This window comes from Apteryx mantelli, chromosome 1 (assembly GCF_036417845.1).
Source record: "Apteryx mantelli isolate bAptMan1 chromosome 1, bAptMan1.hap1, whole genome shotgun sequence".
In the NCBI taxonomy this organism is placed as follows: Eukaryota; Metazoa; Chordata; class Aves; order Apterygiformes; family Apterygidae; genus Apteryx; species Apteryx mantelli.
Window position 1 is genome coordinate 68,030,322 of NC_089978.1, and position 27,817 is coordinate 68,058,138.

The 27,817-nt window shown below is 35.5% G+C and overlaps 1 protein-coding gene across 5 annotated transcripts in view; it reads left to right on the forward strand.

The window, feature by feature from the left end:
* The window catches only part of HERC2 (HECT and RLD domain containing E3 ubiquitin protein ligase 2), a 124,025-nt gene that overhangs the window by 38,657 nt on the left and 57,551 nt on the right, over positions 1–27,817 (forward strand). For 3 of the 5 annotated variants that reach the window (XM_067294214.1, XM_067294230.1, XM_067294235.1), the window contains exons 5-39: positions 206–425; positions 1,804–1,904; positions 2,766–2,922; positions 3,643–3,753; positions 4,802–4,973; positions 5,590–5,763; positions 6,430–6,618; positions 7,280–7,431; positions 8,726–8,883; positions 9,345–9,458; positions 10,892–11,143; positions 12,024–12,217; positions 12,768–12,968; positions 13,686–13,914; positions 13,985–14,109; positions 15,610–15,788; positions 16,422–16,606; positions 16,943–17,098; positions 17,359–17,544; positions 18,670–18,840; positions 18,947–19,050; positions 19,173–19,323; positions 19,979–20,193; positions 21,093–21,225; positions 21,322–21,449; positions 21,576–21,771; positions 22,374–22,510; positions 22,987–23,160; positions 23,243–23,379; positions 23,496–23,647; positions 24,055–24,246; positions 25,061–25,248; positions 25,745–25,937; positions 26,544–26,726; positions 27,328–27,512. In XM_067294214.1, the coding sequence (XP_067150315.1) occupies positions 206–425; positions 1,804–1,904; positions 2,766–2,922; positions 3,643–3,753; positions 4,802–4,973; positions 5,590–5,763; positions 6,430–6,618; positions 7,280–7,431; positions 8,726–8,883; positions 9,345–9,458; positions 10,892–11,143; positions 12,024–12,217; positions 12,768–12,968; positions 13,686–13,914; positions 13,985–14,109; positions 15,610–15,788; positions 16,422–16,606; positions 16,943–17,098; positions 17,359–17,544; positions 18,670–18,840; positions 18,947–19,050; positions 19,173–19,323; positions 19,979–20,193; positions 21,093–21,225; positions 21,322–21,449; positions 21,576–21,771; positions 22,374–22,510; positions 22,987–23,160; positions 23,243–23,379; positions 23,496–23,647; positions 24,055–24,246; positions 25,061–25,248; positions 25,745–25,937; positions 26,544–26,726; positions 27,328–27,512 (5,894 nt within the window). Of the gene's footprint in view, positions 1–205; positions 426–1,803; positions 1,905–2,765; positions 2,923–3,642; positions 3,754–4,801; positions 4,974–5,589; positions 5,764–6,429; positions 6,619–7,279; positions 7,432–8,725; positions 8,884–9,344; positions 9,459–10,891; positions 11,144–12,023; positions 12,218–12,767; positions 12,969–13,685; positions 13,915–13,984; positions 14,110–14,538; positions 14,750–15,609; positions 15,789–16,421; positions 16,607–16,942; positions 17,099–17,358; positions 17,545–18,669; positions 18,841–18,946; positions 19,051–19,172; positions 19,324–19,978; positions 20,194–21,092; positions 21,226–21,321; positions 21,450–21,575; positions 21,772–22,373; positions 22,511–22,986; positions 23,161–23,242; positions 23,380–23,495; positions 23,648–24,054; positions 24,247–25,060; positions 25,249–25,744; positions 25,938–26,543; positions 26,727–27,327; positions 27,513–27,817 lie in introns of those variants that run through there. The other 2 variants (XM_067294221.1, XM_067294245.1) reach the window with 2 other exon arrangements.

The following is a 27,817-nucleotide window of genomic DNA, read 5'->3' on the forward strand; positions in this document are numbered from 1 at the left end:
AACTGTTAAATATGACTTGTATTTATGTAATACATGCTATGGATTAGAAGTGTGTGTATTATATATGGAAACAGAGAGCTTCACTGTGTTTAGAGATTCAGACTTTTGGTCAGTGCATAGTTTTCAATTTGTCTTGACTTTTCTTGATAGTGTTTACAGGTGTTCATCTTTCTGTTATATAATGATGCCTTTCTCTGATTCTTAGATGTGAATGAATTGAAAGAGTGCCTTCACGTACTAGTGAAGGAACAGCAAACTCTGGCCACTCAAACTGCTACAACAGCGCTTTCAGCTATGAGGCTAAAGCAGAGGCTAGTTATCCTGGAAAGGTACTTCATTGCATTGAACAGAACCGTTCTTCAAGAGAATGTCAAAGTTAAGTGGAAAAGCAGTAATATTCCTCTGCCTGCTGTGGATAAGAAAAGGTAACAGCAAGTTGTTCTGATGCATGGACAAGTTAATACCTAAAGAAAGTCACAAAAAGGTTATTAACCTGTGCGTGAGAGCTTAATATGATTTCTTTCTCCTCCTGAAACATGATCACTTAAGAAACTTTTCTTACTTCCTAAGATAGTTTTAAGTGGTGTTTTCTACCAGACAATATTCCTCCTCAGCTGTCATTCAGTTGCTTTCCCTCTGTTTGTATTGCTGAGTTTTTGTATAATATATTGCTGTGGCTGTTATTCTTTGAGCTATAAGCATACTTTTATTGAGATGTTCCTTTTGTTCTACTCAGCTAGAAATAAAACCTGTTTCAGAACTGTTGCTGATGAAAGTTACATAGCTCTAACATTAATAAACTTTCTTATCAATGTTTGCTAAATTAAGACACATAATAAAATTAAAACTTTAAGTACGTAGAAGTTGAACGTAGCTCTCCTTAGCTTGGGAAAGAAATATTATAATCAAAATTTTATCTGAAAAACTAAAGGATAAACTGATAATAGATATCATAGACTGGTTATTATGGGATTAAAGTTCTGGCAGTGACATCTTTCTCTGAATAATCTTGTTCTCTGAAGAAAAATGTTCAATTCTCATTAAAAAGAACACTGGTATATTTAAGTTACCAGACTGCTAAAAATTCTAGTTTAAATTTTCTACCTGTTGAAAAAGTCCAGAGCAATTCACTTTTGTGGTGGTGTGAGGGGAGAAAACCAGGTTTCTTGTTTTGTTAGAAGAAAACAGTAGGGAACTTGCTGTTGTTAAGTACAAAGGAAACCTTGCTTAAATTAATATACTTGTTCGTATAAAAAGGAAGGTCAATATAAATGTATGTGAGCCCAATGAGTATTAACAAAAATTCAAAGCATCTCTCTTCCTTACACAAACCAATGCAAAAGCTGCAAAGAGATCTTCATAATGTTGCCACTTGAGTGGAAAGATGAAAAATGACAAAATTGATGGAATTTATTATGAGTAATTGAATAGAAGATTCATACAAATAAAAGCCTACATTTCCCTCTGAGTAATTCTACAGGTCTTTCTTGTGGCAATCAGTTATGCCAAACTAGTTTATTTTTCTCTGTGAACCTTTCATGGCAGGGGTAGGGTGTTTGGTTGGTTGGTTTTTTTTTTCCAAACAGGTGAAGTTGAATTTTGGTTGCTGACATTTTAATATTGCCCACTATCTCTCTCAAGAGAGTTAAAATTCTTTATAAATATAAACGATGTGTATTTTTATATATGCATATAGATAAATTACAAGTACTATATTACACTTTTAAATTTTACAAATAATTAATAATTATATATCATTATTATATAAATTATTTAGAGATTATACGTATATATATTTTTTAGCCCAAGACCTGTAGGCAAAGGTGTAGAAGGACTTGCACGGGTTGGATCCCGAGCAGCACTTTCGTTTGCATTTGCATTCCTTCGTAGAGCGTGGAGGTCAGGTGGGTCTACTTTTTAGCTTATTGCTTATATTTTTGATTAGAGAACAGATGATTCATTGAAGCATATGTATTAAATATTTGCATAGAGTTGTATAATATTTTTATAGCTGTTAGATTTGCATAATTATGCAAATGTTTTATGTTTATGTGGTATTATGTCCAACAACCTTGCCAGCACTGATGCTCTGTTGTGCCAAGAATCTGACTTGGTGCTTTTATGTTCAGGAAGGCAAAATTGGGATTCTGTATAGAGAACATATTTTTAATGCCTGGTTTCAGAAAAGTGAGAGCTGTCCTTCAGACAGGGTAAATAACTTAATATCTAGTAGTAATATGCTATAGTGGCTTGGAAAAGGGGTTTGGAGCCATAGGGGGAAACTTGTTTTTAGTTTGTGTATCATTTGTGTACTTGACAGCAATTGTCAAGTTCACAGGTCGGCACTAAGAAGTTTGATGTGGTAGAAATATCATCTGTGCTATGTTAACTTATCTGTTTGTCTCAAGCTGTGCTGTTTGTTCAGACTTGCACTTGCCCTGCAGCTGCTTGGCTCTCTCTCTGGCCAACCAGCCCTAGTTCTTTTTTTGATTTCCTCAACAGATGCGTAGTGGGACAAGCAGTTATAGGAGTTGTAATCACTCCTCACCTTTCTGAATGTTTTTGGTGAAATAGTTCTTGAAGTTTTGCAGTCAAAATGTTTGTGTGAAAATTAATAATATGTACATAACAATTTCTCAGTTGAAGTAGCTCATAAGCCTGAGGTAAAAAAAAAAAAAAAAAAAAAATCTACAAAACATTGTATACAAAAACTTGTATGCTTTCTGTAAAGACATGAGTTTAACTAGTATTACTGTGACCCATAGGTGAGGATGCAGACCTCTGCAGTGAATTGTTACAAGAATCACTTGATGCGCTGCGAGCGCTTCCAGAGGCATCCCTTTTTGATGAAGGGACTGTGTCCTCTGTATGGCTGGAAGTTGTGGAAAGAGCTACTAAATTCCTAAGGTCTGTTGTGACTGGGTAAGTTTTTTTTTTTTTCTTCTTCTTTCCTTTTTCTTTTTTCTTTCCCCCCTTTTTTTTTTTTTTTTTTTGGAGGGAGTATTGCTGAAATAGCTGTTTAATGACAAACTTACATCTGTGGCAGCTGATGGCCTAAGCAAAACAGTCTGTGAAAAATTAGAATCATTTTCCTTTTCTAATGTTGCTATACAAAGCAAGTGAACAATATATAAATTGTTGAAATGATGCTCTTTAAATATGATTTGATTCCATTTACTGTTTAAACAAAATCTGCATTTGAATATTCTGAATTACCCTTTATAGTTTCACCCCCAAAATATTGTGTCACTAATGTAAGCTGTATCCACATGAAGAGTGATTTTTGGTAATACAATATATGTATATGTTTAATTGTACCTTTCCAGTATAATTATAAATGCAGACTTGTGTGCATAGAGGGGAGAATAGAGATCTTCATATTGGATTTACAGTACTCCCCTGCTTTTCCCCTTTGTTTAAGGAGGTTTAAAGTTACCCTTTTATGACAGTTATTACAAATGAATTGTGCTTTTTGAATACTGGAACTGCATTTAAGTTTGGAACTACATAAGTTTAGGTGGTTCTTGGTGTGCTGTAGATGCTTTGGTTAAGCAAATATCTATTGTTTCCGGTTATTTCTTAGTTACCATATATTGTTTGATTTTTTTTTTTTTTTTTTTTTTTTTTTTTTTTTTTAAATAGAGATGTTCATGGAGCTCCCAGTACCAAAGGGCCAGGAAACATTCCGTTACAAGACCAGCATTTGGCTCTTGCCATATTGCTAGAACTGGCAGTGCAGCGGGGTACACTAAGGTGAGAAGCATGAGCGCTCTTTCTAATTTTTAGCCATCGCTGTTTGTTGGAATGGCCTGAGCCATGCATGCCTTCAGTTTTCATTGGTTTTAGTGTAATATTTGTGGTTCAAAGCATATGGACCTTTTCTATAATAATTAGAGGAGATAACAGTCCAACTTATCAACTGTGCTATTTGTCCTTATTTTATAATAAGAAATTAGTGATGATTGAGCTGTCTGCAGATCTAAAATAGCTTAAGGTTTCAAGTCACAAGTTGCACATTAATTGAAGGAGTTACATGTAGTAGTGGTGTTGTCATGTAGGACATCTGACATTCCTGTGACACATTCCTGTCTCCTAGTCACTACCAAATAAAGTACCACTGCGCAGATGAACGATGACTATTTCTATTAGCTAAAACCTTACCAGAGTACACGTGAAGAGACATAGGAATCATTTTAAAATACCTTTACAGACGCAGAGGTATAAACATGATAGCCTCGTTTACAGCTAATTTGATTTCATTTAGTTCTTGTGAAACAAAGGTAGTTTATGCTGAGCTACAGCATCTGTGCTCTTTTTGTGAAAATGTACGTTAAGTTCATGTCAACTTTAGAATAGATTGTGCAGTTGTTAGTCAGTAGCCATCAGCAATACTTAAAACATAAGCTAATATTGAAGCTAACTTGCCTCACCTCACCTCACCTCCACCCCCAGCCCTCCTGTGCTGTATTCTGGACAAGTCTAAATTCACTTTTTTAAAACAAAAGCATTCAGTACCCCTTCTTTCCCCCATCTTTCAAGTAAATAAGAATATTTTGAGTTTCTTGTTTAATATTCTAATTCTATTAGTTTCTGAAAGATGATTTTCATGCAATGAAGATTAACCTTTTATGTTATCTAGATTGCAAAATCCATTTTTGATATTTTGGTATTTGCTTAAAATGGAAATCCATGGCATCTGGTGTTACTAAACTTAAAAATGTGAAATGTGAATTGCATGGATAACTTAAAATAATTTCTTTAGGAATGCTTCTTAATGACAGGTGTAAACTTCCTCTTTCAGCCAAATGTTGTCTGCGGTTATGTTGTTGCTTCAACTTTGGGATAATGGAACGAGGGAAACAGATAATGAGCGATCTGCACAGGGAACAAGTGCACCCCTTCTACCTTTGTTACAGAGATTTCAGAGTATAATATGTAATAAAGACATGCCCAATACTGAGGATGAGATTCAGGTATTTACCCTTGGATTATTTGAAAGGAGCATTATGTTGGTATCCAATTCTATTTGTCTGGCTAAAATAAAAATAATAAAATTATGCAAACAAAATTTTGATTTACTTCAACATATAGTCTTTTCTGTATAATATGTATATATAGACTGCTGTTGTCCGGTTGTCATGTATACATTTGAGTTTCTTGAGATAGGAGGAGAAATTTCATAGTATAGTTAGAGGTAAGCCCTGTGTTTCAAAGCTCTGGTGCTTTTGTGGCAATTAAGTTGGAGTTGGCCAGTTAACTTTTTTATGCATTTGGTTTGTTCTCATATAGTTTTGCTTGAATTTAATTAAACTCTAATGTTTAGTGAACATTATTGACATTGATTTAAAAAAAAAATACAGCAAATCAGTTTTATTACTCTTACAGCTTCCTATATATTTATAGTGTATACTTTTTCAGTGTACGTGTTTGGAATTTTCCTTTACCATAAGGGAAAGGATGAGCAGAGTTAATTTAGGTTCTCTTGAACTCGTGCCAGTACTTAGAATGTCTAAAGTGTATCCTGGATCTGTATGCGTAGTGGCATGGAAATACTGTGAGTATTCTGACTGCTCCTTTTTCTTTTTTTAGCTGCTGACTTACCCTCTGAGTCCAAACGAAAGTTTTCTAAGGTATCTGACTCTACCACAGGACAATGAACTAGCGATTGATCTGAGACAAACAGCTGTAGTGATCATGGCCCACTTAGATCGTCTAGCCACCCCGTGTATGCCTCCACAGTGTAGCTCTCCTACATCTCATAAGGTAACTATTTGCAGCAGCAAATTTAATAAGATATGTTTCCTCAAACTCAAAGCATAACTAGTGTGTATGTATATATATGTATATACATGTATGCATGTATCTATTTCAGGTATAACTAGTTTTCAGTTTGGAAAGATAACTCCCTAGATTCTTCTGTTTTCCTTTTGCTTATCATGTGGTAACCTTGAATTGCCTACATTTGTCTTATTTTGGAATCTTTTATTACATTCAGCACTCTCTGAGTCAATCAGCCTTCAAATGTAATTGCCTGGTTTGCAAATCATTCTTTCTTACTACAACACTGACTGCTGCCATATACGGGGCTGTTCCCTATATTTATCAGAGTAAATGCTCAAGACCAGACTTTCTAAATGTTGGAGTCTGACATATAGAAAAGTAAATGTTAAACTTCCCAGCTTGAAAGATCTCTGAATGCTTACTGTAGATACTTATAGCATATTCAGTAACAGACTAAACTATGATGCATGCAAGTCTTTATTTTTGATATCTTGCTAAAAGGTAAGCTTCACTGACTATTGGCAGTAATGACTGTGACAGACTTCAATATTTTGGGCATATAAAAGCTTAAAAAGTATTCTGCTATATACATTTTAACTAAGTTGTGTATTTCAAAATTAATGCTTAACAGAATTTTGCATTTTCCAGGGATCTCTGCAAGAGGTCATTGCTTGGGGCTTAATAGGTTGGAAATACTATGCTAATGTGAGTGGCCCAATTCAATGTGAAGGCCTTGCCAATCTTGGGGTTGTGCAGGTTGCCTGTGCAGAGAAACGTTTTCTGATATTATCTAGAAATGGACGAGTTTACACGCAAGCATACAACAGTGATACACTGGTGAGTGATTTTTACATGTTTTTTTAGATGTGTTCTCTTCTGTATTATTTCATACCATAAATTTGCTCTTCTAACTATTTACAGTATCTCAGGAGTAGATGAGGACATGCTGATTTTTTGTGAGCTTTTTTTTTTGTTGTTGAAGTTTTAGAAGTAGTGATTTCAATCTCTTTTATTGATTTGATTAAATATATCTGATTTCTGTAATTTCTATCAAGGTAGAGGTTATGAACATACTGATAACTGCTTTCATCAGTGTGCTGTCCTTGGTAACAACTGTAGAAGTAGGCAGATATGAAATGGATTTCAGTTCCATAATATATTGCCGTACCCAAATGGTGTAGTTTCTTAAACAAAACTGTACTGTAATAGACATATTCATAGCTAAGATTGCCTGTAAGATTAAGATAAACAGCACTTTCATATACAGTGAAGACCTTATAAGGATGGGATCAAAACAAATTCAGAGCATCATTTTTTGTCAGACTTCAATGGTATATTTGAACTTATTTTCTTTTTTCCTTCACTTCATTAGTTTATTAGTAAAGTTTAGGGCTTTGTTAAAGCAGCAGGAAAACCTTACCTCATTTTTATGTGTATGGGCAAGTGATTGGAAATATAAGCAGCTTGTATTTGTGTATTGCTTTTGTTTGGTTCACAGGGACCACAGCTGGTGCAGAGTCTAGCTTCCAGAAATATTGTGAAGATTGCAGCCCATTCAGATGGGCATCACTATCTTGCTTTGTCAGCAAATGGAGAAGTTTTCTCTTGGGGTTGTGGAGATGGTGGAAGACTAGGCCATGGGGATACAGTGTATGTAATAATAAAGATCATAACATTTATTTGCCAGTGTTCCACATTCATATTAGAAATTATTTATTATGTGTACAAGCACTTACAAGAAGTATTACTGAAATACAGCCACTTGCAATGAAATCACAAACAAAAGTGAATGTACTCTGATCATGATTTATTAAAGGTTGCCTGTACTTCTCAATCATAAAGTTTGACAACAAATTAGGCAAATAAGATATTTATGGTCCTGTCCTAGTCAGGTAGTTGTGACCAGTTCAGTGAGCAAGTCAGCTGTTAATGCTGGCATAGTAACTGATGAGTCTTATCTGCATAAAATGTTTTGTAGATTTTAATATGGCAGGTAATTTTTCATATGAAATTATCATAAAGGCAGTTGCTTTAGAATTGAATATATTTCTATAAAATGTTTGTATATGTTCTTCTTATCTCAGACAGTCTCATTAAGGAACAAATGTTCTTCAGGTGAACAGTTAAAGATCCATAGCTCAGTCAAAGACTGCTGCTTTACAAAATTATATAAAATATAACTGTTAATCCAGTTTTGCTTTTATAGTCTGATTTGATAATCCAGCAAGCATTTCACATTTAACATTCAGTAGTTCACACTTACCTCTGCTGTCAAATAGAAATAGCATTCCATTTGCATATTTTCTCTGCTTTTTAGTATTCCCAGTTCTGTATTAATGCTGCCTTCTAAAATATTTCTAGGTAGAACATGACTGCATTATTACCAGGTCTTTTCTTCATGATTTTAGGAATCCACAACTCATTTTCTCTATAAACATTGATTCATGTTAAGAGTGGAGTCATCTTTTCCCATGCAGTCATGTTGCATATACCATTGTCTTTTTTCCTGTGTTAAACAATAACATTACTGTTCTGCTGTTGTGTAGGAGCAGTATTCTGTAGGGGTGCACATCAATATGTTTCGGAAATGATGTCTTCCACCAATGAATTCCCTGTAAACCAAGGGAGTACTACACCAGGGTTAGAATTAGCAATTAAAGATCACGTTTTCAATGGTAGACTTAAATATTTTTGAAAAACACTGTATTAATTTAATTGGAAATAGAAATAGTAGCTGTCAGACTTCCCTATAATGGTGTATATGCTGTTGAACAATCTGAACTCTGTTTTTGGCTTATATCTCTACTTAAGTCTTGCTGTCCCAGACTAGTAATAAGGTTTGCAGCTATAACTGCAGCAATTATTTTCTAACAAATACAGCACATCTTTTATTATCTACTCATCAGATCACCTTTTGTGAAATATGTTGCCTTCTTTTAAATAGACCTCTGGAGGAACCGAAGATGATATCAGCTTTATCCGGGAAGCAAGCTGGGAAACATGTTGTTCATATTGCATGTGGAAGCACCTATAGCGCAGCCATTACTGCTGAAGGAGAGCTATATACATGGGGACGAGGAAACTATGGCAGGCTGGGTCATGGTAAGTTATTTGATATCTTAAAATATTGGCACAGAAGTGTTTAGTGGATGTTTCTAATATTCTTTTATTCAGCTTACCTACAATTGCTTTGAGAAGAGTATGTGGTCTCACATGTATTGAAATGGAAGTTATTGGGGGAGGGGGTATCTCAAAAATGCTAATTTTCTGCAAGTTTTATGACAATAAGCAGGTGGATAGAGAAGAAAAACCTAGCTTGTCCCCTTTTCCCTCCTTATGAAGTAAAGACTACCTCATGGGTTAAATCCGTATTAGATACATAAGAAACCACATGGGACCTCAGTTGTGATAATTAAATCTGTGTGTGTTTTTTTTTTTTTTTTTTTTTTTTTTTTTTTTAAACCACCCACCCACCCCCAAACCAAAAAAAAAAACCTCAAATCAAAAAACAGAAACCCAAGCCTTTCTGGTTTTGCTGCTGACAGAACTTCTTTGTTTTGAAGGTTCCAGTGAAGATCAGACCATCCCTATGTTGGTCACTGGGCTGAAAGGACTGAAAGTTATTGATGTGTCCTGTGGGAGTGGAGATGCTCAGACTCTTGCAGTTACTGAAAATGGTTAGTAGCAAAATATAACTAACACTTTAAGTAAAATTACCTCTTTATCCTTTCATTCTGAATATAATTATACTGAAGATTTCATGCTTATTTCTAGTGGCTTGAATTCCATAAGAATTTGAAACTGACATTCCTGTCGAAGAAATAAATAAATATATATATATGTATGTGTGTGTGTGTATGCATTTTGCAGATAATGTGTACAGATATATTTTTGTGTACATATATACAATACTTTCATTATGGATATGCATATGTAAATATTTGCATTTATTTGATATCTATTTAAAATACCCATGTAAATGTGTAATATATAGGGAAATATTACATATATATGCATGTACAACTAAATTATGCAGTATTATATAAATGCAAATAGCTCATGTCACCCCAACAGCCAGATTGTTGAGGAAGAGGGTTGTCTCTGTTAATGAGTGGGAAGTGCCAAAGAAAGGCTGCATTTGGAATCCTGCTTTCCAGCAGCCCTGAGTTAGGTACCTACTGAGATGGATTCAAAACCTGAATTTCACTGTGTGAGGTTAGGCCACAGAGTCCTCCCTTTGAAAGTGAATAGCTCTTGGAAGCTAGTTCTTTCTTTAAAATGTAGCTAGTTAGGGTGTTGTGCGCTATATAAAAGCTGAAAGGTGTGCTCATCCAGGAAATGGAAACCTTAATTTTTTTTTTTCTTTTTTGTCCCCTTCTCATATGCTTCCACTGCTTAGTAGAGTTCCTTAGAAGCTAGTTGATGCGAATAAGAGTTAGAAACACTTTAAAGCGTAGGACAAGGCTCTCTTTTTGGGTATATATAGATTAACTATTCTTGAACAGTAATTTTATTTAATGGTAGATGCAAAATGCCTTGGCCATTTCAAAGTTCCTGCTCCAGGGCTTGGATTTAATAGTGTATTTCAAAAGAACATAAGAAACAGTTACTCTTTTTACTTCATTTTGTGAAATGGTTGAATGACAAGAACTGAAAATGAGGAAATTGGCTTTGGTAGATATTTGGTATGGAAAAATATTTTGCAAGTTCTTATAAATAACAAGCCTTATAATAAAGGGAGGCAGCTTTAAACTAACGATAGTACTACAGGCTTGATTCTCAGTAAATTCTCTACTTTGTATACTTTTAAGAATGACCATTTGTACACTAGTGAATTTTCAGTGCGTAGTATGCGTTACGCTTTTGTGTTTTGTTTTGCCAGGCTGAGAACTTTTCATATCAGGAATCGCTATTCAAATTTTTTTTCCTTCTAGTCACTTATTTTCAAGAACTATTGGAAATGAATTCATAACTGCTATTCTTAAATCACAATTTGAAATTTGTGCTAATGATGAAATCTGAGATTTTTAAGTACTTGCTTGTCAGAACAGATAACTTCCTTACATGAAAAAGCAGTGCAATATTTTGGTTTTTTTTTCTTATTTTACAGGCCAAGTATGGTCTTGGGGTGATGGAGATTATGGAAAACTAGGAAGAGGAGGCAGTGATGGCTGCAAGACTCCTAAGCTAATAGAAAAACTGCAAGACCTGGACATTGTGAAAGTACGCTGCGGAAGTCAGTTTTCTATTGCTTTAACCAAAGACGGCCAGGTCTACACGTGGGGAAAAGGTGACAATCAGAGACTTGGGCATGGAACGGAAGAGCATGTTCGATATCCCAAACTGTTGGAAGGCTTGAAAGGTAATGATTAAAGCTGGAAATTTCAGAGTTGTTGTTGGAACTGCTTGTTGTACATTAATGATCTTAACTCCAAGAATGACAGTATCACGTACACTGATGTCATATTTTTGTCTTGTTACACTGAAAAAGATAGTAGTATGTTTCCCACCACCTCTGTCTTTTATACCTTTAAAATTCCAACAGGCTTAGAGCCACTGTGTCAAGGCTTCTTTAAATGCTTCTAGTCTCGTGTTCTCCATATTCTTACTGCTTTTCCTTATTGGCCTCACAGAAATGCTTATGTTGTTATGCAAATATATATGTGCTTCGATTAAGGAAAGTGAAAAGGATAAATGGAAGTCATTTGCATATAGTAATGTCCTTAAAGACGTGCTTTTGTAAGTATTTTTGACTAGCTTGTAACAGGGTTGAAAGATGTTTCTTGTGTTCTTGAAAAACTTGAGATTCTGTAGGGAAAGGTGAGGGAGAAACCTCCTTCATATCACTGTTTTATTCATATATGATGAATGATCTGTTTGAAAATAATTTCTGAACTAGATTAATGCCACATGACTGCAGTGTAACCTTACAGTGTCAATTCTGATATAAACTTTCCTGAATAAGTATCTAATTAGAAGGGATACAAAATGGAGCAAGACAGTTACAAGCTTGTAGACTTTGGCACTTAAGCTCTCTTTTAAGAGTCTTTAAATACTTCCTCGATTCTCTTTTGCTGTGCTCTTCCAGTCTGCTGCTAGGGCAACGGTGAGACAATTGACATGCATAGCCTGTTCAGAGTTAAGTATGATTGTAAGTAGCGTGGTTTTGCTTACCTCTGCTGTTTTTTTGTTAAGATTGTAATCTTTAAGTTACATTTTTCAATATTTGACTTTTCTGCCAGGAAAAAAAGTGATAGATGTGGCAGCTGGATCTACCCATTGTTTAGCACTGACCGAAGATAGTGAAGTGCACAGCTGGGGGAGCAATGACCAGTGTCAGCATTTTGATACTTTGCGGATCACCAAACCAGAGCCCGCAGCTCTCCCAGGATTAGACACAAAGCATATCGTTGGAATTGCTTGTGGGCCTGCTCAGGTAAGTTTTTGAGTTCTGTTAATTGTGATTTGTCCTTATCTCTCTCCGTGAGACTACTTCTGTACACTAATCCCATTCTCTCTTTCTACGCCTGTGTAACTTTGAAGGTATTTCTCATTCTGAATCGATGAAGACTTGGAAAAAGCGAAGCTTGCTGTGCAGTTACTCTGCCAAAAAGGGATGACTAGCTTTGCCTCTGGGGGGTGCTCTGAGAAGTAGCTATTACCTGTTATCCCTGGTACAGCACTGGAAAAGTTGTTAAGCTGAATGCTTCTGATGGCAAAGATAGTGAGGTATCTGGACTGGCATAACAGCACTTTTGAAAAAAATAATGTGATAAGAAATGATTCTTTTCTAGTTTTGGTAGTGTTTTTATATGTGTTTACAAGGATGCAAGAGGAAGGTTCTCTTCAGCAGATGTGCTGATATAATTGCTGCACCTTGTATCACTATTCAAAGGCACGTGTTAGCTCTGCACTCCTATCTTTAATCAGTTGTCTTTATTTTTGGGAAATAACTGTTGTACTTTCTATATTGTTTCCATTTATAGAGTTTTGCTTGGTCATCGTGTTCAGAGTGGTCGATTGGTTTGCGGGTGCCTTTTGTGGTGGATGTTTGCTCCATGACATTTGAGCAACTAGATCTCTTACTGAGACAAGTGACAGAGGGAATGGATGGCACCTCAGATTGGCCCCCACCTCAGGAAAAGGAGTGTATGGCTGTGGCAACATTAAACCTTCTAAGGCTTCAGGTACCTTCAATTTCTTGTTGAGTAGCCAGTCAGATAAATGTTTCAGCAAATTGCCTGGAGGAAAATAGTGAACTTAGTGTGCTTAAAACATTTTTATTGATTTTAAAAAATGAAATAAATACCACATTGCTTTCTACCTTTGGAATTTCGCAGCTAATGTTTGTTTTAACTTTGACTTTCCTTGCTTTACAGCTCAGAACTACCAAAAAAGCTTTTCTACTCTCAACAGTTTTTGTATTGTATTTAAAATGAACTATTAAAATAAAATGTAGATTGATATACTCACTGAATGTAGCCCATGCTCTCACAGGTTTTGAGCACTTATTAATGTTTTAATTAGCATTTATAAGAGTGAACATCCTCTTCGGAAGGTATCTGACACTTGCTGAAGGTGTGCTACTTTTCTTAACATGATGTAGGAATGTAGAAACAGTATTATTTATCTTTAGGTTATTATATTTCATAGTTTTGGGATATCTAGTTGTATATAGTTCATAATACTTTGGTTTAATTGAGATGTGTATGTGTTTGGGCAAACCAGCAGTTCCCTTTAAAATTAGTTTTACAGACTTACAGATGAAGTGTTTGTATCTAGGACAGTGAGTTTATTCAGTTGTTCTAGGATTAACTTTTTTTTCCCCCAAGTTCCCATCTTTTCTTTCTAATTCAAGCTTTTTTTTCCCCTCTTTCCTTTTTTTTTCTTTTTCTTTTTTTCAGCTTCATGCTGCCATTAGTCATCAGGTTGATCCAGAATGTCTGGGCTTAGGTCTGGGCAGTATTCTGCTCAATAGCCTGAAACAGACAGTGGTAACATTAGCAAGCAATGCTGGCGTTCTTAATACTGTCCAATCAGCTGCTCAAGCAGTGCTTCAGAGCGGATGGTCTGTGCTACTACCAACAGCAGAAGAGCGGGCAAGGGCTCTCTCAGCTCTCTTGCCTAGTGCAGGTAGGTCCTAAGATGAAAAACTACTTTGTGCTTTCATTTCTACTTCATTAAATGTTTCTTGCATTCTTAGTTTCAGGAAATGAAATGAATGTAAGTCCAGGCCGTAGATTTATGATTGACCTCTTGGTGGGCAGCTTGATGGCTGATGGAGGCTTAGAATCTGCACTAAATGCTGCTATTACTGCAGAAATTCAGGTACGCTTCAGCAGCTTTGCAGTTCTGTATGAACAGAATAAGAAGATATACAGAGTATGTTCTGAAGTTTGTGAAGTGGTATTATCCCCTTTTGATGTGAACTGTGGGACAGTGTTTGTATGGAAGCATGAATCACATTCTCCTTTTTAGTAGAGTGTTTATTTTCGTTGCCTAGAGTGACGATTTTACAACAGTAACAAACTTTTTCCATTAAGCTCTGTAATAAGAGCATAATTTTACAAAGTGCTTTGTACCTTTCTGTTTGATATTTCAGTTCTTCACAGCCTTGAGTTCACCCATACCTCACCAGCAGAAATTTCAGCCTTATTAGCTGTGAATTAAAGGTGAATGAACTCCTTTAACATCCCAGTGTTCTGTAGGTTCGGTTTCAGACTGTTTCAGGTGTTTGACAGATGCTGACTAGTTACACAGAGGTTGAAAGAAACATTCTGTATATAGTCCTCTCCATTAGCCTCTCTGATATGGGACATTCTCTTTACAGGCCCAGACAGACTACTTTAAATTGTATTTATATATGGCTGTGAAAACACCAATGTGCATTTCCCTTGTATACCTTTTTATTTGTTTGATTTTTATAACCTGATGTGGAAAATGAGATTGACACTGATGCCATATGCAGGTATTTTCTATGTGTGGTAGAATAAGAATAGATAAGAATCACTTAAAATGACGTAGCTTTTTATAATTCTCTCAGACTGATATTGCCATCCCTTTTTCTCAACTTACAAGACAGGTGATGTCCAGAGAAGGATTAGAGCTGCAGTTATATCTTCCTGATGTATTTCTTTCTTGGTTCCACTCCAGTGTGTTGGTAAATGGAGAGGTTTTCTGATGCAGAAGAAATGCATCTATTAATTTTTATTTTTTTTTCATTTAAAAACATGCAGGACCTCTCTATTCTTAAACAAATCTCCTAGGGCATGTCTGCATTGTAGCATAGCTCAGATATGCCTGAGCTAGCTTTAAGGATATCTTGGAAGTGATCTAAGTGGTAACATACAGTACTGTATAGGTTAATTTACATTCCCTAAAAACTGGATAAATTAGTCTCAATAGAGTTCTGTGTGACTATAGTTCAGCAGCAAATCTAATCCAGGTTCTTCTGCAGTGAAAGGAAATTACTATGTTTATAAATACAGAGTAAGCATACCTTCACTTGTGAACCCTGCAGCAGCTACTGTCATGTCAAAACATAAATAGGATAGAAATTAATTGTTAACCTGGTTGGTGGAAGCTGAATTCAGAGTTTTTCTTCCTTTGTCTCTCCCCTCCACCCCTTTTTAATAATTATAATATAAAAAGTGTGCCTATGTAGTCTTTATATGGAGTATAGAATACAAATTTGTCTCATACGTGTTGTTTCACTTCTGGAGTAGGTAACAGTGACTTGATCTTGTTTTTGTAAATACTTGTTAGTAAAATGTTTCATAATCATAGTGGCAGTTTGCTCTTTTTCTTAAACTTAATTTAAAATTTTAGGATATTGAAGCAAAAAAAGAAGCACAGAAAGAAAAAGAAATTGATGAACAAGAAGCAAATGCATCAACACTTCATAGGAGTAGGACTCCATTGGATAAAGACCTTATTAATACTGGAATCTATGAATCTGCAGGAAAACAAAGTTTGCCATTAGTTCAGCTAATTCAGCAGTTACTAAGGTATTTGCTTCAAATTTGTCTTTTATTTTTCTACAGAAATCTGTCTAGATAAGTTTTATGAAATATTCAGCTAAAGGATGACTGGTTTTTGATTAGCGAAAAAATGCAGTCTTCTGTTACTAGCATTTCAGCTCCTCAGAATTCAAAATATTGAACATTCTCCCAGCCTGTATGTAGCTTTGCTGTTTTATGTGATTGACTAGGGAGGAAAGCTCTGTAGTGATTATCTGAATATAGAAAGACTTGCTGCTTTGCTCTTGTGAATTTTGGTACTTCTTCCTGTACTCTGAAAGGCTGTGTAACAGATATACATTCTGAAGCTCTTCTTATAAAGTAGAAGCATCAGCACGAATTTATTTAGAACTGAATGTTCTACCTCAAGGAGATTCTAGTTGGGGCATTAAGTGGGGAAGAAATATGAGTTTTAAATTCTTGACATTAAAAAAGAATTGTGGATAAAAGGTCAATATAGGATGATGAGAACAGAGCTTCTTTATGACAACCGCAACAGCAGATAGGCCATAGAAACACAGGTTAAGCTTTTGCTGGAATTTCTCACAAATAAGTAACCTATGCAAGGTTTTCTCATAGGATGTTCTTTTAAGTACTTTACAATGCTTTTATACCACCTAGGAACATCGCTTCACAGACGATAGCCAAGCTAAAAGATGTTGCTCGTCGCATTTCTTCCTGCATGGACCATGAACTTTATAGCAAAGAAAGATCTGCTTCTCTGGATCTGTTGCTCCGTTTTCAGCGTTTACTTGTTAGTAAACTTTACCCAGGAGATTATGTTGTGCAGGTCCCTAATACATACAGTAAGTTGTTTTTTAAAAAAAAAAAAAGTACTAAACAACAAAAAAACATTTCTGTAATATCTTTTTTGCAGGGTAGCGGGTTGTCAGCTCAGTTGCTGTGTCTTTCTGAAAAGTTTTTGAAAGCAGTTTTTTAAAATAATTTTCTGTTAAAGAAAACCTCTTTGGAATGCAACAGGATCTAAGTCATAAACCTTTTAAAAATTAAAAAAGATGTTTTAGTTTCTTAATTCAGTGCTAATAGAATGGCTGCATTTCAGAAAGGTTTGATGGTTTTGAAGTCTGTCTCTTAAATATGGCTCTATGATGGTTTCTGTGCTCTTCCTCCCTTTTATACAGGTCCTGACCTCCTTGGAGTTGGCTCTTTACTGAAGAAATACACTGCCCTTCTGTGCACTCACATCAGTGATATACTTCCTGTGGCAACTAGCATTGCTTCTGCTAGTCATAGGCATTTTGCTGAAGTATCTCGTGTTGTGGATGGGGATTTAACAGGTAGGTTTTTCTCCATTCTTCTCCTTCCATTCGCTCCCAGGAAATCATAAAGTTATAGTGTAAATGTTCTTGACGATTTTAAATAAGTGAAAAAGAGTCAAATTAGTCTCTCAATTTGGGGGAAGGAGGGCAAATTTGACTGCAAGGCAAGAGCTTTGTACTAAAGCAGTAATACAAGGTAGACTATGTTGCTTGGTGATTTATTTCCAGCATGTCATAAACATAGGTCTTTACTTAAATCTGAATATTTTCTGTTTTAGGTGTTCTTCTTCCAGAATTGGTGGTTTCTATAGTGTTACTCCTCAGTAAAAATGCTGGATTGATGCAGGAAGCTGGTGCTATCCCTCTGTTGGCTGGCTTGCTAGAACATCTAGACAGATTTAACCATTTAGCCCCTGGAAAGGAAAGGGATGACAATGAGGATTTAGCATGGCCAGGAATAATGGGTATGTGTTAACAGCATCTGGACTATTTATTTATGTTTTGATAAAACAGCTGTATAAAAATGGTGGTTATTCATGAGCTTATCTCAGAAAGGTAATTCTACTTTATAGTACAAGAAGATTTTATTAATCCAAATCAATTCAAAAGGCAGTGTTTCTGTCAATGAGCTCTTAAGAAAACTATGTATAGAGATAGGATTAAACAGAGTATAAATACAGCTTTTTAAAGAACTAGTTCAACACTATTAAGCCAGTTACAGCATCCCGTTTCATTTTTTTGCATTTTGAGTGCTAAAAGTTGTGGTGAATACATGAATAGTACTGTGTTTTGTTATTAAATTATGTCAGTAACATAAAGGGAGAGTAATATGAAAGTTTTCTTTTCCCAGTACACTTCATAATATGGGTTGTGTTTGGGGTGAAGAGAGGAGCAGAAAATGTGTGTTTCTGACTGTTTATGACTGGTGGAAGGAGGAATGGAACATGATTGCTATAGCCCAAGAGCACTAAAAGCCACACTGCTAGAAAGTAGTGTGTTGGGGGAAGAGTGTAAAAAAACAAACAAACTTGTATGAAAATTCAACTGTTGCTCAAATAGAGCAAGCAGATGGAGAGGCATGCGTGCGAACATTACTCTGATGGTTCTTGCCTGGATGATATTACCTTTAGTTTGAAATAGAGTTTACTGATATGTAGAGTTTTAGTGTGTATGTAACTTTTTTTAATTAAAAAATTTGGGTTTAGATGAAAATTGACTGTATATTCAGTGCCTTTTGCATGAATGCAGTTCAGGCATATAGTAAAACTGAAGTAGATTTGAGGGAGAACCACCAGTAATTTGCCAGAACAGCAGTTGTCCTGTTCCACCTCCAAGCAAAACAACCATGTAGTTGGACAGTACCAGATCTATCGCAAAGTGAGATTGGAGATTACTGCATAAAAGAATATAACATACAGATAATTTGACTGCATTCCGTATTACTGCTAACATAGGAACATATTCATAGACATTTTGACTTTTAAGTGTATCAAAAAACAAGCAGCCTTTGAATAGAAGTGAAGAATTTGGTAAGGCAACTATTAAAGAAAGTCCAGAAAAACTTATATTCTTCTGTTTTATATCCATAGGTTCATTTTTTACTGGCCAGAGCTGCAGAAATAATGAAGAGGTGACACTTATACGTAAAGCTGATCTAGAGAACCACAATAAAGATGGAGGATTCTGGACAGTAATTGATGGGAAAGTGTATGATATAAAGGACTTTCAAACCCAGTCTTTAACTGGCAATAGTATACTTGGTGAGAATCAGCACCTGAACCGAAGATACAGATTACTTTTGTTTCAAAGCTAGATGGTATAAACAGTTGCGTATATATTATACTGACCACCTCATTCTTTCATTAGCTCAGTTTGCAGGTGAGGACCCAGTTGTTGCTTTGGAAGCTGCCTTGCAATTTGAGGACACACGGGAATCAATGCATGCCTTCTGTGTTGGCCAGTATATGGAGGTAAAAATGTTAGGATAGTTTGTTATAATGGATACACCCTTTCTGAAGTAAGGTATTGTTTTGCTTTTAAAACTTTTTTTGGAGCTCAGTTCTAGCTTTCAACTAATATTTCTTTTAATTAGCCTGACCAGGAAGTGATTACAACACCAGACCTCAGTAGTCTGTCATCACCTCTAATAGACACAGAAAGGAATCTGGGTCTTCTCCTTGGACTGCACGCTTCCTACCTAGCAATGAGTACACCGCTTTCTCCTGTGGAAGTTGAATGTGCCAGTAAGCAGAACCTCATTTTAAGCTTAAATAAGTGATAAAGGCTCGTGAAAGCATGCAGAAAAAGGGCACTAGTTCAAATAATTTAACTGGTAATCTAACACCTCTTTAGTTTTGCTGTTTTCTAAAGAACAAAAGTTCTTTATTCTTGACATTAATTACCATGCACATCAAGGCCTGAGAATTAGCAAGATTTAAAGAGGGATTAGATGATGATTTTGAAAAATAATACAGAATTTTGTAATGTATAGAGAATGTTGAAAGAAAAATGAAACTCTGTATAGCAGTTATCTCACTGTCATGCTCAGATAAGAGTGTCTCAAGCATCTGGTGCTGGATTCTATAATACTGGTTCTTAGTTTGGTGAATAGAGGGTACAATTCAGTATTAATCACAGAATAATAGCTAAGGTTCTGTTATCTCCAAACAGGTGATGGCTGTCCTGTCCTTGAATGTTTCTTAATTTGTATGTTTTCCTTCCTCCCCTCCCCCCCCCCCCCCAAAAAAAAACAACTTCAAAAAAGCTTCAGCAAACGGAAGAGCTGCTAAACCTTCTGTTTGCAGCTGTGCTGCTTATTTTACTGCAGGGATTTGTTGGGTCTCGATAGGTTAACCTTTCATCAGAATATACATTTGTGTTTTGCTTTCTTTCCTTTAGAATGGCTCAAGTCATCTATCTTTTCTGGAGGCTTGCAAACTAGTCAGATTCATTACAGTTACAATGAGGAAAAAGATGAAGACCACTGCAGTTCACCTGGTAACACTACCCCAAACAAATCAAAACTATATACACATCGATTAACTTTGAGCGACCATTCACAACCTTTTCTCCAAGCTATTGCAGATAATAATATTCAGGATCACACTGTGAAGGTAAGCCCTCTATATTTCTGCTTCCAAAAAATGTTTCTGAAAGCTGTCAGTGGTGGCGTGAAGCAGGTTCATTGATGAAAACTCTCTGAAAGTTTTAGCAGACAGTAAAAATGGTTATTTCAAAATTACTGCTTGTGAAAGCAGTGGTTGAGTACTACTAATGGATAAAATCTACTGTATTTCACTTAATATGGTAACTGTACAGCTGCTTCTTTTGAATTTTTGAATGTGAGAGCTAAAAACTGTAAATGTATTTTTACAAAAAAATTACATACTGTATTACTTTCCATGCAAGGCTTTAGTAGTACTCACAGACCATGCTTAACTCAGTTAAACTGAGATGGAGTACTCAGTCAAAGTGCAGATGTATTTTATGCTTCAGATGCATGTATGTCTTAAAGTCCCTCTGCACCTTGGGGTTCAGGTTTCACACAGTAATCATGGATATTATGAAAACCTTACGTTTATATTGAACACTCTTCGTAATACCTGCACAATTTCTAACACTTTGATTTTGGCTCCTTTATTTAAAAAAAGAAAAAAAAAAGAAAAAAGGAAGTCCTGTGGAAGACAGGATAGCAATGGTGATGAGTTAGGAGAAGACCCTTAAAAATGGTGTTCCTGCCTATCTAGATAAGAAATCAAAAGTAGTAATAGCTTTGTTCCTTGTAGCCATGTTGCCCTTAGTATGAGAAGAATAGTACAGGGCATCTTTGCAATATTAGGTTGTAATTCTTGTTGTTTAAATAGTGCGTACTGTGTAGCATCTCTGGCTTCCGAATATTAGTTCAGGTTGTGGAGATTATTCAGTGTTATTTACATGCTAGCTGAAGTATTTTTTTTTACCTTTTATTATATTAAAAAGTAGTTAAGTAGTGTTTTGTTTTCTGTTTTTATAGGACTTTTTGTGTCAAATAGAAAGATACTGTAAACAGTGTCACCTAACAACACCAATCACGTTCCCTCCTGAACATCCCGTGGAAGAAGTAGGACGTTTGTTATTATGTTGTCTTCTGAAGCATGAAGATTTGGGTAGGTAGGCTCATGGTACAGCTGTTTGGACCAAATTAAACCTTGCTATTGATGGTTTTATAAATATATATTCATAGGTTATCTTTTCCCATTAAGGTCATGTGGCACTGTCTCTTGTTCATCCTGGTACCCTTGGAGTTGACCAGGTAAAACACAAAACCTTACCAAAATCTGTAGTGGATGTGTGTCGTGTTGTCTACCAAGCAAAATGCTCACTGATTAAGGTAAGTCTCTTACCTTCTGATGTCTAGCTTATTTTTCTTTAGAAATGTTTTATTTTAAAAAGTTGCATATTCTCTGTTTTGTTGTATGTTAAACAGTAACCTATAATTTTTTCATACCTTTTCTAGACCCACCAGGAACAAGGACGTTCTTATAAGGAAGTTTGCGCTCCTGTCATTGAACGTTTGAGATTCTTATTCAATGAACTGCGTCCTGCAGTTTGCAATGATCTCTCTATAATGTCAAAATTTAAACTTCTGAGTTCCTTGCCCCGATGGCGAAGGGTGGTTCAGAAGATAATTAGAGAAAGAAGAAAAAAGAGAGGTGAGAACATTAATTCTGTTTTTTCTATACAACAATGAAACTCAAACTCATTCCAAAGTTTCTTGTATATTTAATGTTTTTTTTATTAGCTAAAGTGCCCAAACCATTTGCTTTCTTGTGCATTTTCACAAACTTTTCTAAATCAATGGTCACATGTCAGTTCCTACAGTAAAAACAAATGGACAAGAGAGTTAATCTAAGGTGAAGTTTGGTTCTTGTTTTCCCAGTCTGTTAAAAATGACCTGTCTATATCAATTGTTCTGAATTTGTGTATAGTAAAATTTATCTAGAAGTGTTATCTTCTTAAAAATGATGTTTTAATAAAAGTGTGGTAAAACAACTATTTAACTAAAAATACTAGTGTGCTGATCAAATACTGAAATGCATTTGATGTCGATCTTTAAAGATTAAGCATATTGCAGATATTACCAGAGCTAGTTTGGTAATAGGGTTGGATTTAGAGTTTACCTAGAGTCTATTCCCCTTTTGTCGCAGGTGGATCTTATAATAAATTCTGTATGCTCAAGTTATCATGAAGACCTAAAACTTGACACTGTAAATGCTATCTGGTTACATGAAGGAGAAATCTTTTTTTTTTCTAGTGCCAAAAAAATCTGAATCTGCTGATGCAGAAGAATCCAAAATTGGAAATGAAGAGAGTGATTTAGAAGAAGCCTGTGTTGTACCTCACAGTCCTGTGCCTATAGATAAAAGGCCCATACCAATCAAATCACCCAAGGTGGGATATCAGATTTTGAATCAACCTCGTGAATAAAAATAACAAAAGGAAAGGATATGAGCTAAAGCAGCGCTTGGTATAAATTGGCATTTAATATTCTGGTAATGGTGTTTGGGATGCATGATTAAATATGGCATCTTGTTTTAATGAAACTTAAATCTTAAAAATAAGCTATGTACTGCATATTTAGAATCTGTAAAGATATTTTCTGTAATCTTAAGATTATTAATAATCTTAGAATTATCCAGATAAAATAAAAGATTGCGATAAGTTACTTACTCTTGTTTGAGTACCAATGCATTTGAAATTATATGTAGCAATTATAAACATGATATTGAGATACAGATAATATTAAGCTCTTTCCTGGCTTTGAAGACTTTCTTCTAATATTTGAAATCTGGATGCGGTTTTGTATGAAACAACTTATTTCTCAGTGACTTAAAATTTGTTTAACTTGCTATTTTTCTATTCTACAGGATAAGTGGCCGCCACTTTTGAGTACAGTTACAGGTGTCCACAAGTACAAATGGCTGAAACAAAATGTCCAAGGCTTGTATCCACAGTCTGCCCTGCTTAACACCATTGTTGAATTTGCACTTAAAGAAGAGCCAGTGGATGTGGAAAAAATGAGAAAATGTTTATTAAAACAGGTAAGCTGAGTAAAAAATGTGCTTGCATGTGCGTGTGTTAGCAATTTACATAAGTATGACACTTTTTTTCTCCCCTTTGCAGTTAGAAAGAGCAGAAGTTCGTCTGGAGGGAATAGATACTATTCTGAAATTAGCAACAAAAAATTTTTTGCTCCCATCTGTGCAATATGCTATGTTCTGTGGATGGCAGAGGCTTATTCCGGAAGGAGCCAACATAGGGTAAAACTCACTCTCTGTCCCTCTGTCTCCCCTCCTCCCCCCCTTTTTTTTGCTTTCACAATTCTTAAGCAAAAAAAAAAAGTATTTAAAAGCTTTATTGTTGTTTTTATATGAAGGGAACCTCTTACCGACTGCTTGAAGGATGTTGATTTGATCCCACCGTTTAACAGAATGCTGCTAGAAGTAACTTTTGGAAAGTTGTATGCATGGGCTATTCAGAATGTCCGGAACATCTTGCTAGATGCTAATGCAAGATTTAAAGAACTAGGTGAATCTCATTTTGTTGCTGTTGGGGGGGGGGAGGGGGGGAAACTGTATTAAACTAATTATGTTGCATTTTTTCAAGTTCCTAGTAATTGCGGTCCTAAAATGAGTTCCCTTGTTTTGTGCTAAGAAATATTTTGACTTTTCTGTTCTCCCCCTTTAATTTAACTTCCTTTCCAGTGTTTAAGAGAATGTAGCTCATTTTTCAGCAACAGGTGAATTGATTACCCTTTAGTGATGTTTTACCATTAACATTTAAATTGTTGTAAAAAGTTTCTCTGAACTTCTGCTTGTAAGTTCTTAAAGCCAAGGGAGGAATAACCAATACTGTAAACCATCAAATTTATAAACTATTTTACTGTAGCTTGCAAATGTCAACTGACTATGTTACGCATACTATTTCTGAATTAGGTGTACAGCCTGTTCCTCTGCAAACAATTACTAATGAGAATCCAGCAGGACCAAGTCTTGGAACTATTCCTCAAGCTCGTTTTCTGCTGGTCATGCTCAACATGTTGACACTGCAGCATGGTGCCAATACCTTGAGCCTTCTCCTAAATTCTGGCATGCTAGCGTTGACACAAACAACACTGCGGCTGATAGGTACGAGATCTCTTGTTTTCTTGCTGTTTTGAAGAAAATACAGGTTTGATAAATCCCTGTTGTAGGTTTTAGCTGTTGGTGTGCCAAAAGTACAGAATGGCTTTACTGGTTCAAGATAGTAATTAAAGCTGTTCACCTTCACCACCAGTATAAGAACATGTCAGTAAGCAACATGAGAAGGAAGTTAGTTTGACTATAACCAGGTATGATTTTTTTTTCTAAGCCTTTGTCTTGAGCATCCTTTGTTAGAATTTGTGAGCAACAGAGTAGTTTTGGTGGAAACATTAAAAACTGCGTAGCCCTCACTCATTTAGTTTTATTTGTTCTACCTATTAAAACCTTTCCCAGTCTCTATATTTAGGCTGGAAGCTTCCTTTGTTTGATCTGTTACAAGAAGTTTTGGGTGTTGGTTGCCGTGATTCAAGCTTTCCTGCTTTTATTTCTTTTTCTCAGATAGTAGCAAATAATTGTTCTTATAACTTCTACTTAACTGGAGTGCTCAAATGAAATTTTTCCCCAAAAAATTCTGTTAGTAAAATGACTTAGCCATTGGACTAATCATTCTAATGTCTTTATTATTTGTCGTTTATTTTTGTTCAAAATTAAGTATTTTAAGACTGATGAATTCAAAATTATTATATCATATCCTAGCTGTCTAAAAGCTCCCCTGACTCTATCACCTGTTAAGTCAGCTTCCTTATTTGTTACTACTTTCATATTACAAACCTTATGTGCTGTCAGATTTAAGTGTGACAAAGGTACTCAAAAAATTTATAGCTGCTTTTAAACTTTCTCATGTTTTTTTCCTCTTTAGGACCTAGTTCTGACAACATTGAAGAAGACATGATTGCTTCTTCTCGTGGAGCTTCTGCTACAGTCTTAGAAGAGTCAAGAAAGGAAACCACACCAGTTCAGCTCCCTGTTTCTGGACCAGAGTTGGCAGCCATGATGAAAATTGGTACCAGAGTGGTGAGAGGGGTAGACTGGAAATGGGGCGATCAGGTACAACTTCTTCCATGCGGGTTTGGATATGTTAAAATCTGAAGTCTGTATTTAATGGGCTGTCTGTGAATTTTGTATTCCAACTTTAAAGGTCACTTTACCTTTCAAAGACTTAGTTAACATTAAATAGATAAAATACTCATTAAATTTCATTTTTGGCCATGAAAATTCTTTTTTCAGTGAAACTGTTCTGATTCATTATTTAAAAGAAGCTGAATCACTTTTTGCCACAATATTATGCAATTCCAGCAAGGTGTGTGGAACTTCTATATTGTGAAATAGATGTAAACATGGATGTTGGTGCAGTTTGCTGGGTTGATTTCTTTAGAAGACTGTGAGAATGTTTTCCAACTTTATGGTGAAATTTGAAAAGTTATTGAATGTTCCTTGCCTAAACATTAGGTTAGCAGAAAAAAAGCAATGTTGTTATTACTATATTAACTTTGGATATGAATTAGTGTTGCCAATTATTTAACTTGAGCCTCTCTTCTGTCAGGATGGGCCCCCCCCTGGTTTGGGTCGCGTGATTGGAGAACTGGGAGAAGATGGCTGGATTAGAGTGCAGTGGGACACTGGAAGTACAAATTCTTACAGAATGGGGAAGGAAGGAAAATATGATCTCAAACTAGCTGAGCCACCGCCTGCAGCACAGCCCACAACAGAGGATTCAGACACTGAGGATGATTCTGGTAAAAAGCAAGTTTTTATAAAAATACAAGCAGGGTTTTAGATGAATTCCAAAATCAACATCTTACAAGAGGAAGAAAGCTTCTTTCAGAGCAGAAAATGTTTCATGAAAAGTGATTAATTTAATAGATGTGCACTTCTGACCAGAATCTTTCTTAAAATAGATTTACCATGGGAAAGGAGGCTAGGAAGGATGGTATCATATTTGTTGAGCAGTCACGAGCCAAAGAAAAAGGCATTATCCAACTGAAATAATTTCAGTTACTGGTATCAGGAGGTACACTTTTGAACATATGTTAATGACGGTCTAAAGCGTGGATTTTACTTGGCCTAATTATATCTTGTCACGCTTCTTCCCTGTTCTTGTCACTGTATTCTAAATTTCTTTTAAGTAGTGTAGTGCTTGAGAAGAACTTGAGAATATCTGCAAGAAGTATTTGGTTTATATTTTTCCCTAGCAGTGTGAAATAAGGAATCTGCTTCATGTCAAATCGGCTTAATAAAATAATATTTCTCCCAATTTTCTCACATATTGTTTGTTTCAGACCACTTTACAAAGTAGATTAACTACGTATCAAAGCATTTTTGCCTTTTGTGTTTCCCTTCAGAAGGAGAACAAGTTGAAAGGAATCTCCACCCTACTTCCATGATGCTGACAAGTACTGTGAACCTGTTGCAGACACTGTGTCTCTCTGCTGGTGTCCATGCTGAAGTCATGCAGAGTGATGCTACTAGGACTTTGTGTGGTCTGCTCCGTATGCTTGTGGAGAGTGGAACAATAGATAAATCAGGTATATTATATAGACATAGTCTGCTTGTGTTTTGCATTTTATTAATGTCTTACAACTTTGTAAATCTTTTGTTACAGGTTTTTAATTTTTTGAGACCAAAGGCTAGAAAACATATTTTCAGACCTTTTAAAATCTTAATTAATTGTAAAAGCAACATAGATGATCTTGGCCACTCTTAGATCATAAGCAGAAATAGCTGGAGAAATGCATGAGGAGATCATGAGCATCAAGACAAATGTAGTTTGTTTAGACAATGAATTACTTATGCTCTCTTTTTCTATCTGGGGGGAACAGTATGACTGGGTATATCATATTCACTTTTATAGCTCCTCTGTAATTTTAGAGAGTAAAGTTTTTACTTCTTTGAAATGAGCTAAATAAGGAAACAGTATGAGGATGAGAATTGTTTTAAAGGCATATTAAAAAAAAAAAACCCCAAACTAATTACACAACTCTAAAATGGATGTTAACAGTACATTTAAGGATGGTTTGGTAGCTCAGTATTATGATTTGTCCAAAATAATTCCCCAGGAATATACAGAGAGTTGTTGCATAACTAGTGGAAAAGTCAACTGTTACATATGTATCTTTTTATTTTTAGCTTCCTTGCCAAATAAATTAGTTTATAAAGAACAGCATAGAAGCTGGTGCACGTTGGGATTCATTAGAAGTATAGCACTCATGCCTCAGATGTGCAGCACTCTTAGTACCTCTCAGTGGATAACTTTACTAATGAAAATTGTTGAGGGGCATGAATCTTTCACTGCTGCTTCACTACAGAGACAGGTAATGTGTGCGTTTCTAGATTATTTTAATAAGAAATGAATTTAGTGGATTTGAATTGTCTATAAAAAAATATGTAAACAATGAGATCGTGAAATGTCCAGTTTTTAGTTAATTGGAGAAAAGAAAACAAGTCTTCTAATATTTAAATTCATTGTTTTAAATATACGTATGTACTTTTTGAGCCTTGAGGGTAGTACAGGCTGTCTTGTTCTCGTGAAAGCCTGAAAGTTTTGTGCAGATGTGAGGCCAAAAGAGTGTTCCAAAAATGTATTCCAGAAACTCCCATATAATGTTTCCTAGAAGTT